This window comes from Diprion similis, chromosome 7 (assembly GCF_021155765.1).
Source record: "Diprion similis isolate iyDipSimi1 chromosome 7, iyDipSimi1.1, whole genome shotgun sequence".
In the NCBI taxonomy this organism is placed as follows: domain Eukaryota; kingdom Metazoa; phylum Arthropoda; class Insecta; order Hymenoptera; family Diprionidae; genus Diprion; species Diprion similis.
Genome location: NC_060111.1, coordinates 5,389,805 through 5,409,148, shown reverse-complemented (window position 1 = coordinate 5,409,148; position 19,344 = coordinate 5,389,805). Strand labels below are relative to the sequence as shown.

General features: G+C 38.3%; 1 protein-coding gene across 1 annotated transcript in view; it reads right to left on the bottom strand.

Moving 5' to 3' along the window:
* LOC124408149 (disintegrin and metalloproteinase domain-containing protein 10) overlaps positions 1-19,344 on the bottom strand; it is a 148,663-nt gene that overhangs the window by 28,826 nt on the left and 100,493 nt on the right. The window contains exons 4-6 of the mRNA XM_046884886.1: positions 6,685-6,976; positions 5,042-5,200; positions 3,433-3,617 (exon numbers count right to left, since the gene is read on the bottom strand). Of these exons, the coding sequence (XP_046740842.1) occupies positions 3,433-3,617; positions 5,042-5,200; positions 6,685-6,976 (636 nt within the window). The remainder of the gene's footprint in view (positions 1-3,432; positions 3,618-5,041; positions 5,201-6,684; positions 6,977-19,344) is intronic.

The window sequence follows — 19,344 nt, the reverse complement described above, 5'->3', positions numbered from 1 at the left end:
GTTTGCGCTTCGGTAAGCTTAGAAATATACATATATAGAAATACGTGTATATGTTATATACATATGTATTATATGTTTACGTGCATACGGAAGACCCTGGGCTTGGCGTGTCTGATGGTATTTAATCACAGCTTCTAACCATGCAAGATTCGAAAGAAAAAAAATGAAGATAAAAATAGAAGGGAGAAGGAGAAAGAAATAAGGAATAAAGGAGAAGAGAGAAAGAAGTATAAAAACGGTAAGAAATCATGCAATCTTCCTTCGTGGTGATCCTTTGTCACTTTGGTGTCGATTAGGTGGGTATTAACTTCGTAAGGAAAAACGATGAAGAAAATAATTAGAAAAAAGAAGATACTGAATAGCACAGAATCAGCGGACGATAAATTACCGGTTTTCAGATATCGCGGCGCTTCGGATAATACGATAAAAAGAAAAGTAATTGCCATTATCGAAGGTTGAATAAAAACTGTAAGATTTTTTTCTCTCGCCCTTTTTTCTTCAGGGTTAAGTGAAAAAAAGTGGCATGATGAAATTGTGATGAAATCAAAGTTGGCAAAAGTGAAACTGACTGACAATGAGGTGAGTCTTATAAAAATCTCATTTCAACAAGAAAAACAATTCGTGCTCGTAAATTTAAATAGATGAAATTCGGTTGATGATAAATTGAGAGAAATAACATTATTATTCCGAATTCGTGGTACTTGATAGAATCGTATTATGTACAAAAAGCGTATTTTCTCTATAAATTTCTTGGAACGATTTTTGATAATGATTCCAGTAAATTTATCGAGAGTCTTTTATTTCTCAAGAAAACGTGACGTATAGCAATTTGAAAAATGGTAAAATAGTGCAACTGCGTTATAATAATTGCCAAAACATCGAGCTGGATTTCGCATTGCACATGACGCGAAGCAGTGATGATCGATTAATCCATTAATTCGAGGGCTTTAATAGTTCTCACACTCCTCGAGGAACAAAGAGGAAAGAAAAAGTAACACCGATGGCTGACTACGGACACTCCAGGCGAGGGATTAGGATTTTCTGGTTTACCTTAATCAGCTTTGCTTGGCGGCTACATTATAACTTGTCGTAATTTCGCAAGCAGTGAAACCGCGACTTGCCTCTCTGGCGCAAGTATTAGCTATAATGTACTTTATCCGACAAGTGAACGTCGGAACTCACCGGATTGAGCGTCCGACTGCGCATGCGTAAGATTTGTCGTATTTTCATGCAGGCTAGCCACCTTAAACTTCAGCCCGCTAACGCAGCTTATGGAGGTTATAGGTGATGCGATTGTTTCATAGGTTAGAAAGACGTAAAATAGTCGATGTAGTCATTCGAAAAGGCTTGGAACGATTTTATTGTCAACTTACCGCTGGTCGATGACAGCTACGAGTCATCGTGACGGCATTACCCGTTTCTGATAAGTTGGCTGTCCTACCTTACCGACCCATAGCGTCCAATTATCACGCGCATGCGCGGTCGATTGCCGAGCCCCACGTTTTACAGTTTCTTCTCGACAAGCCTTAAAATTCGAGCGCACTATGCGGGATGAGTTGCCCGCCTTGATGTGACGGCATCTATACGTCTACACGCGCTCATATAATCTGCAGAAGGCACGCACCGCTCGAGTCAAGACCTACCTCCACCCCTCGCCCAACTTTATGAGGGTTTCCTAAAAATACTAAATAATGCAGAGGCCCATAAGCTGAAGGATGAAAGGGACCGATGTGAAAAAAGAAACCAGACGAGTGCAGCTTAAGCCTCTAAAATGAGTATGGCCACGCCGATCTCCGTCGTAAAACCGCATGCGAAGGATTGAAACACATTTTTCTTTGTTTCGTTTTCAGTCAGAAAACTCGAGTCGATGCGTTCATTAAGTTGCGAATTCTTATGGATAACGTGGAGTATTAAAAAAGCATAAAAATAGGAAAATCTGTGGTGAAAATGTTTTCTGTCTCGGCAAAAAAAAAAAAAAAAAAAAAACACGATGACATTGAAGAAGAGAAAAATGAACTGCCAATCTAGTATTTTATATAAAAATCTTGCTATTTACTGTCTAAGTCGAATATTTGGAAATATTTTTGAGTTTTCTTCCAGAAAATTTATAAACAATAATCAAGTATCATATGGAAAAAATAGGTTCATTATTTCCTAGAAAAACATAAATATACATAGGAGTTTGAGATATTCTGGATAAATGATATTATTCTGTATGTTTCAGGAAAAACTTTCCAAGTCATACGACGCGTGTGAATGTTGATGTTGTATTAATTCAGGAAAGATGCAACCAACTTTTGGAGATCAAGAAGATGCAGGGGAAGGGAAAAGTACGCGGCAGCAGGGAATATCGAAGAACCCACGGGGTGCAAAATGTATTCTGATGAGCGTCTCGGCGGGGAAGATTGCAAGGAAGTATCTACTTCGAACGGCTTTAAGATAAGAAACAGCTAAAGAATTTTTAAACGACTTTTCGTTCGAACTGCCAAAGTATCTTTCACCGTATAAACATGCTGTAAATACAGATTGCCATAAGATTTTTAAATAAAAATGACACATTTTCGAAAGAAGAATAACAAATATTGACATTCATTTTTTCCCCTGCCCACAATTCCGCTTCAAAAGTAAAGGAAACCGCGAGTGTAATTATTATTTCTCACGTAGTCCAATCACGCAACTGAAGCATTATTTTATTTACTTAATTGATTATATAATTTCGTTTTCGCATTTTAAACGTATTATATTTATCCACCTGAGTGTGTTTGTTTTGTTATTGATGTAATAGTATTTCGTGCAGATATATGAGATACTTTTTTCACCAATCAGTTTATTTTCCCCTCGTTGAATTTGCCCGAATACTGATTAACAAATATGATAATTCTGACTCTGCGCGATTCGTGTGTATGAATATTTATCGAAACGCGTCCCGTTAACGAGGTCGATTTTGTCAGCGTCAAATGAAAAATCAACAACAAAAGGAAATTAAGGAGAAGAGTAAAAAATTGCGGGCAATTGGAAACGCGATCGAGTTGTCACAAAATTCAAATAAAAATTCTCTCCCCAGAAAATACCTCTCAAACCTTATTATAAACTCGATATCAAATCGATTAATGAAAAAAAAAAAAGAAGACCTGTTCCAATGAAGTCATCGTAGAGTAAAATTGACCGAACCTAGAAAATTTCCATCGATCTGGAACCAGATTGAAATGAAGCTTCGACATACCTAAGCGTTTTTGCTTACATAATTCCTGTACTTTTGCATTCCGTAGCAGAAATAATAAAAATCATGGATATTCGACCATCGAATCTCCTTAACCAGAGTCTGTTTCATCGAGATCAAAGGACATGACTTGATCCATTGTCACACTGCCTTAAATTTCCTCGGAAACTCGAAAGCCAGCGTGTATTAACAGGTATAAGATGCTTGCTTACCGGTGTATCTGTAAATCGCATTGACGCGTTGAACATGGCGAGTCATGACCTCGATGCAGGCCTCTTCAGATTTGTAGTGGGCAAAGAAGGTGTGGTCAGCCTGAAGGTAGAGCATACAAGTTGTCTTTTTCGGGTCGACCGAGGTACGTTTGCGGAGCACTCGAGTGTACCTCTCTCTGTACAGTCTAAACAATACAATTGCGAGCGATGTTATAACTGAAACAACCCTTCTCTACATGGGGTCAAGTGTGCCTAAAATAATAGCGAAGGGATCGAGGATTTCGTAAAAATTGGGAAGGATTCAAGAGAGATGGGTATGAAAATCCGGGAAAACCAAGTAAGAGAAAATTAACCGTGCTAGGAAATTTCTCTGAGAAAATGTCTATTCTTGATTTTTTCATTAACAAATTAGCTCACGTAATCGAGAAAAGATATCCAGATATTTCGAAGATTTTTCCAAGCAGAAATTAAATGTATTTGTAACATGAAACAAACTTCGAATCACTCCGTCGATATGAACTTGCATACGTTTTTGCTGATTGTTATTTTATTCAGAGGAAAAACGTGAGATTGAATCTTTACGGCTTGATAAGAATAAAAAAAAAGAAACTAAAAAAACACCATAAAAAGCCCGTTCAAGCAGCTTAAAAAGACGTTGCGTTGCCGTTTGAAAGTCATTTTACTGAAAAATAGGGATCAAACGTTAAGGGGATCTTATGTACGACAGTTTAAATAAGAGAAGGTGAAAAAAAAACCTGTAAGAACGCTGTCAGAAAACCTTATAAACGATTTTCCTTTTGTCGATCCAAACTTAATTAACATTAAGAAGATTTCCAGACAAGACGATTAACTTTTATGTATCATAAATGTTTCAGACGGTGAAAAAAAATTTCTTGACCCCATAAAGAAAAATATTTCTGATCAAGGAAAAAATAACAGTCTAACCGTTGGTCAGAGAATTTGAAAATCGGTTTCGCGGTTTCAAACTGTCCGCAAGCTCGCATCGAGTCATTTATGAAAAGCAAGAAATTAAGGAAAGAGACATTTTTTACTCCCTCCCCCCCCCCCCCCCCCCTATTTCCTCATTCTCTTTTTTTGTTTATTTCCATCTCTTTTATCTGGCTTTTCCCTAAATTTTTTCCATTAATTTGGCGTAAAGAAAAACATAAAGAGACAATATCGTTGAGAAATGAAACACAAAATCTGATTGTCACTGTGTAAAAAAAAAGTCCCTAAGACGTTTGATTATATGTTCGCATGAATAATCTTTGGTAAATGGAGTTGAAAATCATCATCAGTAATAATATATTAGTGTTATTGAAAACCGTGTATAAAAAACGTTTCTAATTGGATTGACGAGATCAAACTAAAATTTACAATATTATATACAAACTAGACTTCTAGTTTTATTTTATTATTGTTAATAAGACTAAATCATGAAAGAACCGTGAATGAAAAGTCGGCAAGAAAATATTATTCGCTGTATCCAAAAAGATCGAGATTTGGTAGAAATTTATTTTACACGGCCAAATTCTAATTCCAGACAGAGAGAAAGAGAAAGAGAAAAAGAGAGTATTTGGACATCGGAAAAAAGATTGCTTGAACCTACTTGTCGAGTAGTTCCAAATTGTGGGAACTGGCAGTTGGGTGCTTCCGTCGAGCATCCTTCGGATAAAAGCCGGGCTTTGCGTGAGACTTTCCATCGTTTAGGTGCTGGTAGATCGGCTGCGAGGTGTTGGGCTGATAGGTTGCTTCACTTTTTCTGAAACTGGAGTTCATCTTTTCAAATCGCGTGGGCATCAAGATTGAGCTCGAAGATACGGACTCATCCTTCCTTCCTCAGACCCTCGATGGTCTCTCGATGGTCACCCTTGACGCTATACTGACCCGGACTTCTTACCAGCTATCGTTCTTCGTAATCGCTTTCCCCTCCCCCCCCCCCCCCCCGTTTACCCTCTATTTCCACGGAAGTCCAAGCAATATATAACGCGGAAATTTTCACTCTGCAATTTTTTATAAACTTGTCGCACCCTCTGGGGACCGTTGATGCAAGTTTCTTATCGTTACATGAAGCCGAGACGTACCTCCTTGCATGCTCAACGTAATTAGCTCGCGTCGTATCGTTTATTTTTACATATGCAGAACGGCTTATAACCGTGAATTTACTCATGTACATATACAGGTGCTGATTATAATTAATGATAAATAAATAATTGATCGACAAAAATAGCTCAATATTACTGTGAACGAAAGATATTGAAAATGAGAACTCTCATGATAACGTCTTTCATCGCATTGTCTATAATATATACGACTAGGAATATAATTTTTTAATTAAAAATTACAGATGGGTAGAATTTTGTAATTCCATTGTTTTTTTTTTTTTTTTTTTTTTTTTTTTCAAGTCTCAAATTAAACAATACAAATCTACTTTATAATTTGTTTTGCTCACGAAATGTGACACAAGTATAGTCGATAGAACGATGGGTGAAGAATGATTGCAAAGGAGCAGGAATTCATCGTTCATGACATGAGATGAAATTAAAACCGTTCTTTTTCCTTGCTCACCTAATTACAGAGACAATCGGAAAAATCTCCCTCGTAAAATGAGTGATTTATACGATATATTCGAGAATTATTTGACACAAATTTGACGGGTGTTTAGGAGCCCCTGACTTTCGGTGAAAATAATTTTCATAGTTCAATAATACAAAATTTGACGCCAGATGTTTGTCATTTGAATAAAATAAAAATATGGTAATATGACTTTTACAAGAAAGTTGGTTCGCCAAAAAACAATACTATTTATTGATTTTATTACGAGTTCGCATATTTTAAATGCATTGAAAATTTACAAAGTTATTATATTCGTATCCTGCGAGGATCAATTCAAAAATACAAAAATAAAAAGTACAATAAAGTTAAAAAAAATCTTGGCCATCTATGCATAATTTTAAATCGCTTAAAAATTGGTACTTCGATACATACTCAACAAACGATTATGCTGTATTTGCTTTTCAACTAAACAATCTCTTAAATCGTGAATCCACGCATACCCATATTGATTGTCGTTAGTTTAAAAAGCACAAGAAAAGAAATGGCTATTTTCACCACGGTTGAATAACTTCAGTATTTGAATAATATTTATGTAAAATGCACGAATAGAGTGAAATCTGCACGCCTCACCTTACATTTGGTATTCTATCATATATAAGAATTGAAAGTTTATATCAACTCGTGACTGTTACTCACGTATGGTTGAAGTTGAGGCTACCATTTCGATGGAGAAGCTCGCTGTCGCACGAGTGCTCTTGGCGCGGCGTCGCGACGTCGTTGGAGCGATACGCGATCGTGTGGTATATGGGACTGACGTCGTCCTCGTCGTTGACGTCGACGTCGTCGAGCGGCGGTGACTCGCTTCGTCTCTTCCTGAAGTACCTGCTTGCTGGCTCTATGTAAATTTCTTCGCCGTTGGCACTCCGCACTGTTCCGTCGAAGAGACCGTCTGACGTAACAACCCCGTGAACCAATGCGGTCTTGTCATCTGGAAAGAATAGCCGGAAATATTTTCCTCAACGTTAATATAATTTCTCGTCCCAAACATGGTCTTCAAAATTTAAATTGTAATATTTTCGTTTCAAAATATTCAAGAACGAGTATCTCGAAATACATCAAGAAGCATCTCTATTCTAAAAACAAACTCTCGTCGTTTAGAAATAATCGCATCATGTATTTCCCTTAACGTTAATGCAACGTTTCGTCCCGAAGATGGTTAGCAGTATACGAGAATAATTCTGGATATAGATTCCTGCACTGACACAGTTACCGATACTTCGCCTAGACACAAACCTTTTTATCGGATGACCCATAATGTCACACAATTAAATGATCCTACGATGATCGACAAGGTTTGTCAGAGTGGGGTTATACCCTGTCCTTAAATGTTGTGGAAATAGGTTTGTGTCTCGGCTAAGTGTCGGTAACTGTGTCGGTGCAGGAATTTCCATTCAGAACTCTCCTCGCCTGATCGAATTCCGGGATTAATCAAAGTTGGCATGACCTATGACGTGTACCTATAAAACGAACATCAGCACCAGTGCACCAGTGCATGTCCCCGCACATGTGTGGCTAGAATTACAAACCAGTCGGTAATGCAGCGTCGAATAGTTCCTCAAGTTGTGTCATCTGCTTTTAGTCAGTCAGTCAGAGAATCGATAACTGTGTGATTAACTTGCAGCTCAATGCAGAGATCTGTGCAGGATACTGTATACGAGCGGGTGCTTCGTTGCTCGTTACATTCGCAGATAGCTTCGTGTGTATACCGCGGGGTAGAAGAGAAGAGAGCAGCGAAGAGGAGAGGAGAGGGGCAGGAGAGCGTGACGTACTGAGATTATTGAATTAAATCATAGCATATCGCTTTTTGGGAGGGGGAGCAGAAATTTCATTTGCTGGCTAATTGCTCGCTGATGGAATCGATTCGATACCAGCCTTGGGCTCCTTCCACCTCAAATTCGCATGAATTTATCCTCTCTTTACCCCATCGTTTGATTCTGATTCAAAAATTTTTACCTGCAGGAATTTCAAACAAGAGAACTCGATCGCCATTAAAGCTCTGTTTCATTTTTAACTTACTTCTGTAACTTGTTGGTTTATTGTTGAGTGTTTTCATAGTAGAGTAAATGTGACAAGCAAGGGTTCAATTAACAAAACGAATATAACTGACACTCGTCAAACGCTATTTTTTGCAATCTAATTCCATATTTGTATAACATTTTAACCATTATTTGTTTAAGTATGTTAAGACTGCATTCAATACGAGATTAGAAATTTATGAGCTAAAAGTTTTTAACGTTATAACAACGATCGTATGTTTTTGAAAAAAAATTTCAGAATTTCTCCATTAAACAGCAATAAAAAAAAACATACTTTAATTTAACGAACTGTAAGCCTGAAAATTATTTCAAGGTTTAAAAACAACAATTTTTCTATGGCGCCTGTTCATTTCATGAAGTTTCTAATCGGCTGTTCCTCGAGCTTCTTCATCACGCGTTAAACAGCGGTTAGATAATCAGTTCTAATAGCGGAAAACGAAAGTTCCAATCAAATCCCGCAATGATGAGCATCGGGTGAGCCGCGAATTTGCATAAACACCATTTCGCGGGTTGTTCGGTTTCGAACCTCCCGTTGGTTGCCTGCTTGCGCCAACAAACAGCGAATTCGATTAAACACATGAGCACATACAAGTGCGTGTTCGTTATTCTACGTAACGATATTTCGGACCGAATTTCAGAGTTAAAACAACATCGCACGATAAGAGAAACGGTGAACGAGTTCCGAGGAGAATTTCATGAAACTTCTCAGTCAGACACCTCGACAATCAGGCAGCTTCCTGATAATTTTCGAGCGCAGGAGAGAATTTAAATAAGCACACATTCTGAGCTTCCGGTCGAGGCTCCTCGCAGTTACGAACTTTTCTACAAGTATTCTTGATTTTCCAAGCAAAGTCAGCTCGTCATCAGTCCAGTATTATACGTCAAGTAGATAATCTTATCCAGGATAATCATCTTCGATAATTCTTCACGTTTTTTTTTTTTACCTTAGACGAAAATGATAATAAGTGCGTTAACCTCTCTGTTCATCTTCAAATCTTTCTTCATCGGACAAGTATGCTGTTCTTCTCTCTCTCTCTATCTTTGCTTTCTTGACGGTATCATGGTAAGATAAATTCACATCATGTTTACTGAAACTTTTACGATAATAAATAATTCAATACAATCTTCTTCTGTACGAAGAAACTATTCAAAATTTACGACTGTGAGAAAAATAATTGTTTCAGACGAATTTCAGACAAAGGAGATCATTCTTTTAGGAGTTCGGCAAGAAAGTAAAAAAAAAAAAACGAAACAAAAAAAAAGTACTGTCCCTTGAAATAAATTTTATCTATAATAATATATGTTATCGATAATATTATTTATATTATCAATAAAAAGATAGTCACAGTGATAACACGATTATTTTCGCCATTAGGTCAAAGAGAAATTTTCAATTACACATGTACTTACATAGTATCTTGTTTATGCCGGTATCTTGTTTCAGCAATATCATTGAATAACTATCTATGCATCCGAACAAAGCATTCGTATCAAAGGACAATCTATTTTCTGTAATCGAAAAAAAAAAATGTATTTTTTTTCTTTAAATCAAACAGATTACCGAAAGGAATAATTTTCTTTTTAACGAAGTAAGCTATTTCATTTTGCATTACGCGAAATAAAAACCAATCTTCGCTATCTTTGAACAAATCTTGTCTCTTCAGATTTGAAAAAAATAATATGTCGCAACAAAAAAAGGAAATGAAAAACAAAAAAATTCTCCGAGCGAGCTGCTGAATTCATCATCGACGTCGAAACTCCGCGCGTGACTGAATCGACTGTCCCAAGCCAAAGGACCACGTTTCCAGTTCCTCTCCAGGATCCTCGGAGAAAACCGCGCTGCGATTTCAATTTATTACATGAGAGAATGCAGCTCGCAGTTCCCTCGGGACTTCGAGGAGGAACAGAGCAGGACGTGCGACGTGCGCTGCACGAAACGGTTGAGCAAATTCCTATACGGCTGGCCAAGTCTGCTCTGCATTTCTTGCTGAGGAGGACCGTCCGCAGCCTCAGATCCGTTACAACCAGCCAGCCTCACTCCAGGTTCCCAGAGGGCTCAGCGCCGGCTGAAGTGGGGTTGGAGGACAAGGGCTCTGATTGCCACTTCACTGCCTGTCGAGTCGGCCTCCCCATGTGTCATTCTTGATCTGGTCGATAGGCGGTGCGCGAAGCTGCACCATTGGGTGTTCTTTTTTTCGACAGGTTGGGAGAATCCGAAGTGTTTTGGGCTGTCAAAAATCGCACAGTGGATGCGCATAGTCAGTTTGAAAAGCTAATGGATTGCCAGGTTGAAGTTAGTGACGTTAACGTTAATTAATCAATTATCATGGAACGAATCGTTGTACAATTTTAGAACGACTTCCAATGAGTTGGTTTATAATATTGTCAACATTTTTTTTTTCATTGGTATTGGTTGATAGCTGAATTTCAGACGGTCATTAGTTTGCGGAGTAACGATTTTTCTAAACATTCATGGTTAAAGTAACGTTGCCAATTTTAATCTTGTAATGGATTTGGCGGTGTGGAATTCAATGCCTATTGATTGTTTCTGAGATAACATGATTTCTTAAATATTTTTATAAAACAATGAAGTGTTCACCGTTGCAATTCAATTCTCGAAAATGTCATAAGATTAGTTTTGACACTTTAGTTTTACACTTTCTAAACCTTTGATAATTCATCACGTTGTTGTTTCAACCCTCCTTTCACCTGACTGTACATCCTTAAATGACAACTGGCCAAGTACAAACACGAGGTGTTTCGTTCCAACGATCTTTGCACCACGTTTCGAAGATCTACTGCACTCCATCCGTGTAATATTTCGTGTATAAAACTTAAAACGGATTGGGTCAGCCTGGAGTTACGTGCTCGATGTACGCTGCAGCAGCCAACAGGATTCAGCTATTTTTCATGAGCTCGCAGACGTTTTCCAGTACTTTTAGCGAGGAGGTGAACCAACCGAACAACAATAAACATTGAACCGGGTCAAGTAGTCTGTCTAGAGTAAGTACCGCGGTCTACTTTTTCCCAAAAAAAAAAGTTACCTGCTCTCTAACTAAACGGTGAACTTCACTGGTTGGAGGATTTCACAGACATACTCAGCCCTCGGCTATGTAACAGAATTGGGCTGAGCCGTTTCCGATGTATCGTTCAATCGATAAAGAGTCTAACCCTAGCCCATCTCAATTTGGTCCCTTTTCTCCATCTCTGATATCCGTCAGGCTTCATTTCTCTGACGCGATCATATGAAGGGTTTGGACCATTCGCTGGACGAGTGAATCAATGTCCAGTGTTCCGGCAATTGGTATAACCATCGCTGGAGGCCGAGAGAAGACAACAAGACACTGGTTTCGACGACGATCGCATGTGTGTATCCATGTTTGGTACATGGACGTGGGCGCGAAAAAAGAATTTATACACCCCTCACGCATGGACGCGTATTTATGTCGGTAGAGTGGTTTCGAGGCTGCTAAACTACTCTCACGTCGGTGAACGAATGCCATGGACAGACGTATGGGATACAAATACGCTGGTAGCACTCCACCACGTCGGAGAACGGAGGTGCGGCCAACTTCCCTTAAGGGCCGGAAGTGCCGGGTTGCACCTATTTATCAACGCACCGTTGACTACTTCTTATACGCAACCGACGCGCACCCTTACATCCTTCTTGCTCCGTCTCGCCCATCCATCTTCTATATATACCTTATACCTAGCTCGCAAATAAATATATTCACTGTACAACCCGGCACGGATGCCACTGAAACGCGTGTGAGTTACGCCCGCCTTGGAAAGGAAGATAGAAATGCACTCAGCGGTTCGTGTTTACGCGATAATTTATCATCTTGTAAGTGCTGGAACGGTTCGTGTACACTGTACACAAGATATGAATCTCACCTTGGTTGTAATTCAGGTACTCAAAACAAGCTCTGACATTGTCCGAAGTTTCAGGATCTATATTATTGGAAAAACGTGATGAGGTACTTTCAGCACTTGACATTTCAAGTGTTCCTACTCTAAAAGCTTTTCCAAACTTGCTGATAACTTGGCTTGTCGTACTCCACTTCACCCAGATTCGTTCTCATCACGTAGTTGGAATTGTCTGCTTTAAGCACTTGATGCACAATTAGATCAAAAACATCATTTCAAGTGTTCCCACTGTAAAACCCTTTCCAAAATTGCTGATAACTTGGCTTGTGGTACTCCACTTCGCCCAGATTCGTTTCCATCACATAGTTGGAATGGTCTGCTTTAAGCACTTGATGCACAATTAGATCAAGAACATCATTTCAAGTGTTCCCACTGTAAAAACTTTTCCAAAATTGCTGATAACTTGGCTTGTGGTACTCAACTTCGCCCAGATTCGTTCCTATCACACAGTAAGGATGTTATTTAATCCGTGTTAATCATCATTGGTGCCAACACAATATTCAGACAAACCGGATGATTACTCCCTAACAAGAAGTCATCAAAGCGAGTTACCGATGATCATACAACTTGAGACAGTCTTCTGCCCTTCCGTAGCATGAATTGCAAGCAATATGAACCATCGTTGGACTGTCTAGCAGATCCCTAAAGCAGACCAGACATTGAACCACGAGTTATTACTCCAGCAATATCTATCACGATGTTGGGCATGACTTAATGGTGGAGTTGGGATCACGTAGCAGGTGCCTGCTCACTCGCTCAATTCCGATGGAGCGATGGAATGCCTGGGTCAATTGCTAATACTTCGAACCCCGCGTCTCGCCTTGTCTCGTTCACGGTGGTCAGGAACGCTGGGAATTCTTCCCCAAAGATTAATCATCAGCATCGGTGTTTCGCGCCACCCCATCCCCCCTCCCTCCCTCCCTCTCCCACCCCCTCCGCCGCAGCCTCACTCTCCAATGTCACTTAAATTCCGATGAAAGACCCCGTCATACTTTGGAAATTGAAGGAGAGCGAGTCGCCTTGCAACCCTTTTCCAAAGTAATTACTGCACTCAGTGACTCATGGTAAAGAGGTCTTTGCAGAGTTGTCATCGTTTCGCCACTTCCTTTGCACCTTTTCATCCTTTCATTTCCAACGGCGAGAATTTTCTTTTAGTTTATTTAACTCCTGTTTTTATAATTGCAAAGATTTAACTTCAACGTTCCACGCAAAGATCTTGGCTGCTTTAATAAAGTGTTTCTCCGTTATAGCTGTGATTATTCGGCCGAGTTTCTATCTAACGGTAATAATTAAACTAGATACAAGGAAACGACGGGTGTCAAGTTTTCCAAAATTACTAAAGTTAATAAATTTTACAATTAATAATCGTTACAAATAACATTCCAAGTCAATCTATGACCACAAGATATTCATTAAATATTCTGTACCCAAAAGATGTTCGGTTTTCGCTTACGATTAGTATAAACAAATGATCCTAAGGCATTGGCATAGCTCCGGTACAGTGAAACAGATTTCATCCTTTAATTTTATAACAAAATTCCTTTCAATTATTCCGTCTATATTTACAATCTTGCTTAGAATTTCTCTATAGACCGCAAGTCAGTTGCGTGCAGCAATGCGATAAAAAAAACCGATAGCCCGAGGTGTGAGCAGGCATTTGAAATCCTTTTTTAAAAGAGGGTAATAAATTCATTGACTAATTGCGGTAATTAATTAATTGACCCAAGTGTTCAAATCTCAGGCCAAATTATGGGTGAACGTTTGTACAACGAGCATTGTGCATAAACAATATCGGCAATAAAATATTCCCATTCTCGTACAATGCGATAGTTTTTGTAATCGGTAAATATACTACTGATCGTTTCAAATTAACAAAAAAACAAAAAAAGGAATCAAAACACACATACAGCTGGATAATAACTGCAGTGTAGGATCGAGGAATTATGAGACCAATTAATCCGTTCAAATTGGGATTAAAAATGAGCTGAAAAAACCGAGGGAAATATGGAAGAAGAAACATATCGATTTGATCGATTTCACAGGACACAAAGCCATGCCGACGTCACGCACACACGGCCCCAAGTCACGGGGGAGGGGGGGTGGATAAATCTAGCCCGATTTGTTGGCTAGTCTGGTGTTCGTCAGCATTTCGTGTGGTCGAAAATTAATGCTGATGGCATCCGATGTTGTATGACGCCGGTTTAGCGGTAAAAGCGTGCAATCAGAGCAGTGATTGATGCGGCCCGCCTCCGGGGGCGAGACCCGACTCTCCGCCACCCTCGAAACTATATATGTAAACCGTTCCTCTGCACACTCGTGACCTGCAAGCCACCCTCTTTCACCCCGTTCGTTCGCTGAGCGTGGTGATCGGTGTCCATTTGAAAAACTATGCGCGGAAACGAAAGAAAAACTAGCCAAGCGAAGTGGGGGTGGGGGGTTAAAACTTAGAAGGGTTAATATTTGGAATGACTGATGTATGCATCAAAGTTTCAAATAGGTGATAATAAAGTTAACGTAAGTTGAATTGTTCGAAATCTTGATTTTTCAAAATGTTACGATTTTTTTTTATTCTTCAAAACTTAGAATGTCTCTCATTTTTTCGAGATTTTTTCTTAAAAAAAAAATCAAAACACTTGAAGCAATCCGAGTAGTTCGAGGGCTATATTATTTATAGTTTCAGGAACATTTTTGAAAGGTTTCATTCAAACTAATGAAAAAATGGCGGCACGACGCATATCGTTCTCTACTTATATGCGTCATGCCGCCATTTTGTTATCAATTTTGAAATATAATTGATACTTTAAAAACATAAATTAATATCGCACCACGTCGTTCGTGGGAATAGAAATGAAAAATCGATTTTAGGGAAAAACAATCGAGACGTTGGATGAATTGATTTTGAAAAATAATCGATTATTTCTAGTAATTTCGTTGATCTTTTCCATCGCCGGAGAATCAACTGGGTCGCAAAAAATTGCTTCGACGTTTGAAATCGTTTATTCGATTAAGCAGCTCTCCGTTCGTAATTCAAGCGATGTTTTTTTCCTGACGAATCGCGCCCCTCGTCACCTGTTCACGAAGGACAAGAATGGAGGAAGGGTGCGATCGGCGACGACACCCTACGGGAGAAGTTGATTTGTAGATGGAATATTGTGCTCGCTCGGGAGTTATAGAGAGCAGGGGTGTAGGATGATGAGAAGGATAAGGGTGAGGAGGAGGAGGAGGAGGACAAGGAGGAGGACAAGGAAGGGAAGGAGAAAGAGAGAAGCTCGTCTTCGGCGGGGAGAGTCGAGGGCGGAGGATTTAGGTATTGAAAGAAACATGAGGCGTTGACAACGTCATTATTTCACCCCGGAGATTTCCTTTGGGACATTGTTAACGCCGTCTACACACCGTCGCTCATTAATTCTCCCACAAACTATAACACGTGAGAGAGAATGACGCTGGTGTATTATTTTCACCTAAGCGGCAGCTTCGTCGAAAGGCGAATGTCGCGGAAAAATTCTCCCCAACGCGTGCAAGTAGGGCGAAAGGGAGGAAGGCGGGGGGGGGGGGGGGGGGGGGGGGGGGGGCAAAGCGGTGACCTTAAAATTTTGATATCTCAAAAAATTTGGGGGCAAAGTGGACCCCCTAAAATTTTTGAAATAACAAGGGACAAAATCAATCACCTTAACTTTTTATTAAATATGAATTATTCGGAAATCATTTAGGTACTCGAGTAATTGCAGACCTCATAACGCGAAACGTTTCAAGTTGTGCTTTACTCTCGACTCGTCAAAGTTACATAATTTTCTGAACATGAATTTATGATTACTTTTTAATTTCGAGTAATCTGGATAATAATTTAACATAATTGTTTATGTGAAAGCTAAGCATTATTTTCTTAAGGGTCTCACTTTGCCCCCCCCCCCCCCCCCCCCCCCCCCCCTATTCGATTGCATCGTTTTATCATCGGGAAACGAAAAATTCTCCCCAATTTGCGCAGGTATGTGAAGCGTTTCACCCCATACCGATCTTCGCCATCGGCGTTCGTAAAAAATTTTCTAAGTATGGGGTAAAGTAGAGAAAATCGTATTTTGCTGAGATTCAGATTTTCTGGATCACTTGCTGGAGAAACGCAATTTTCGTTTAAATAGCCCTAATCAGTCGACTGTAAAGTTTTCTCGTCAATTATTTGTTAGGAAAACGAAAATTTTACAATCGAAAATGGAAATGGATGAGGTTTTGGATTACAATCTGCCGGCAAAAGGAGTAATTGAGAAGTGAGAAGAATCAAATTATGTATAAATTTAAAAAATGCATGTTTTTTTATTATTTTTTTAATTACTTGTTTCATCTCTAGCTCCTAAGCCCAAAAGCTTCTCCACTTACGTCTGGGTCTAAAAATTTTCGTTTTATAACAAAGAATTCATTTACGATAAAATTTGAAGCCAATCGATCGCGGCTGTTCATTCGAAAAGTGGGTTTTCGTGTTTTTGATATCAGTCAAAATCAAATTCGTGATCCAAATAATTTAAAATCCGGTAAGATGTTTTTTTTTTTGCACACAATTCACCGCACTTGAAAACAAAAACACTTGCTGCTTGGTTAAATGGTTATAGAACTAACACCGAAAGTCATGATAAAATAGCAGCGGTTTTTAATGCAATTCCGAAAAGCAGCAGCTTATTTGACAAGTTAATAATTGAGTCTCAACGCGGGAAGCTATGCAATTAATTTCTTTTATAATACTCGCTTTGATGTCTTTACATAAGGCGATAATTGCAGCCGTTTATATAGTAATACGGTGTTGGGGTATAAAATAATAATAATAACAACAGCAATAACAATAATAATAAAATAGCGAATCCGCGCTAAATAGAGAGACAATCCGCTTATAGTTCGAGGTGTGAAAATTGTCTTAACGAATATACAAAGTGGCTGCAGGCATCAGGGGTGTGTAAAAAAAAAGTTTGCATGAGAAATATACCCTCATTAATTTACTATAAATATGAGCTGCGTGAGAATAATTTATGTCGAAGTTAAATGTAACCGGTGAGAGAGAAAGAGAGAGACAGAAAATATTAGCGATGAAAAAAATTGCTCCTTTTACGCTTTACCATTTATTAACGATAAACTTCGATTTCACCGTATAATTGTAAAATCTAAACAAAAGAAACTGGAGCAATGTGTTTAAAAGCCGTGGTTGAGGTTGATTGAGTTAGATATTATTATTTAAAAATTTCACAGTATCTCGTCGTAAAAGATAAGTAAAAAAAATCTCATGTTGCGAATTCAATAAGAAAAAGCCCGAAAAATATTTTTTCTCGCGATACTTGAGCATCTGCATAGCCATGAAAATGGCAGAGATGATCTCGAAAAAGTGGCGGGGTGAAAAATCTGTAACTGATAGCGAAACGTAAAAGATTTGAGAGAAAAATTAGCAAGAAGAAATTATGCAAAGGGGGGAAAAACAAAAAAAAAAGAAAAAATCATAATTTTTATATTTTTGTGTAATTATCTTAACATCAATAATTCAAATATTATGATAATGCCTGAATCGATTTACGTGTTAATTGAATGTAAAAAAAAAAAAGAAAAAAATACTAATATTGCTCGAAAAAAAATGAAGTATTAAAAACTAATAAGAGAATCCCATTCGGTTCAAAATTTATTTTCATTTGTCAATGAAACATTTCGACGAATTTAATAAAACAAATACTGCATATTATAATATATAATATTTTCTATATGTTTCTTTTTCAATATCTTTAAAATATTTCTAAATATTGGTTAAAATAACGTTTAAATATTATCAACAGATTTATTTGAATTTGATAAAATCATATTCGTGCAGCAGCGTCGCGACGAAGAAAATAAAAATCAAAGTGATCAGTCACTCCATTGTCGTTAAAAATTCACTAATAATAAAATTGGAATTTGCAAAAAAAAAAAGAAAAAAAAAAGATTAATCAGGTGTGTACTACTTAAACCTCAGAATTAGTTCTGCAATTGACTAGTTGGGTAGTTTGTGAAATCGACTTGTCGGCTTGAGAGTTCACTACAGACTGACAATCGAGAGTCACAAACCCGGGATTGAGGATTTGGCTAATCTTGTTTAGGCAACACCAAATCGATAGGCCGGCAGGTGAAGTTTGAATTTCATGAAACGCAAACAAAGGCGCAACAAAGTGGTTATGAATATAAATGAAATTGCAATTTGTGCGACAGTTTTTGTTAAGTGAAATATCGGCAAAGCCGCGACTGCGGAGAAAACAGAATAAATATTTCCCGCAAGGCAAGGAGATTGCTGAGGAAAAAGTCACTTTTCAATTCTTCTCAGACCAATATCTGAAATACTCTCTCTTCAATTCCACTCGGGCTGATATCTGAAAAACTTTCCGTTCAATACTGCTCAGACCAATATCTAGAAAAGTATTGCATGTTACGGTAAATTCAAAATTTAAACCACACGAAGGACTCTAATTTTTTTCAAACAATCTTATTAAAGTTGAGTAACGACGAAAAACTCGAGCAACATACTTTCGTTAAATAAATCGTATCTCAATTTTTGCAATTGATGTAAAGTAAGATTAAAAAAAAAAAAAAAGGCACGATTTTTCGTAGCTTCAAAAATGATCGATTAATCCGTTTAATTAAAACTTTAATTCCCGATTTACTGCATTCTTGACGTTAACGTTAAACCAAACTCCAATATCGTGCAAATTTTGTTTTCATATCTGTTTTCAAATTTATTATTCTCTTCTCTCGAACATATTCTTGTATTTGTTCAGATTTACTTTTATTTACTAAAAATAATTCAATTTAAAAAAAAAAAAAATTTATTCATAGACGTGAATAACCATTTTAAACAATTATATACCTTTCAATAACGATTGGAACAAATATTTGTGAATGTTTTTTCGTTCAATTTCAGTACCATCGGCGCAAGCAACATTTCTCGAGATTTTTCAAAGGTTTCTGTCCATCCCCCGTAACTTTAGGTACCTACCTACGGTCCACCCGTTCCATCGAAGCCCCAACTTTCGCCTGAGGGTTATAAAAAAGCCTCTCCTTTCGCGTGCATTTTAGCAGGTTGACAATACCGGAGGATGTGTATCGAGGCTTTTTCCATCCCTCTTGGAAGCGAACGGCGCGTTTGGCGACGAAGAGACGCGAGAGCACAATGAAAGACACAAAAAACTACCCCACCAACACGTTGAATCCATTCGGGAATCCACTATCTCTCTCGCTCTATCTCTCTCTCTCTTTCTCTCTCTCCTTGGAATACACAGCAGAGTAGATAACATTGTAGGTATACAAACCACGCATGTATGTATATTATATACACACA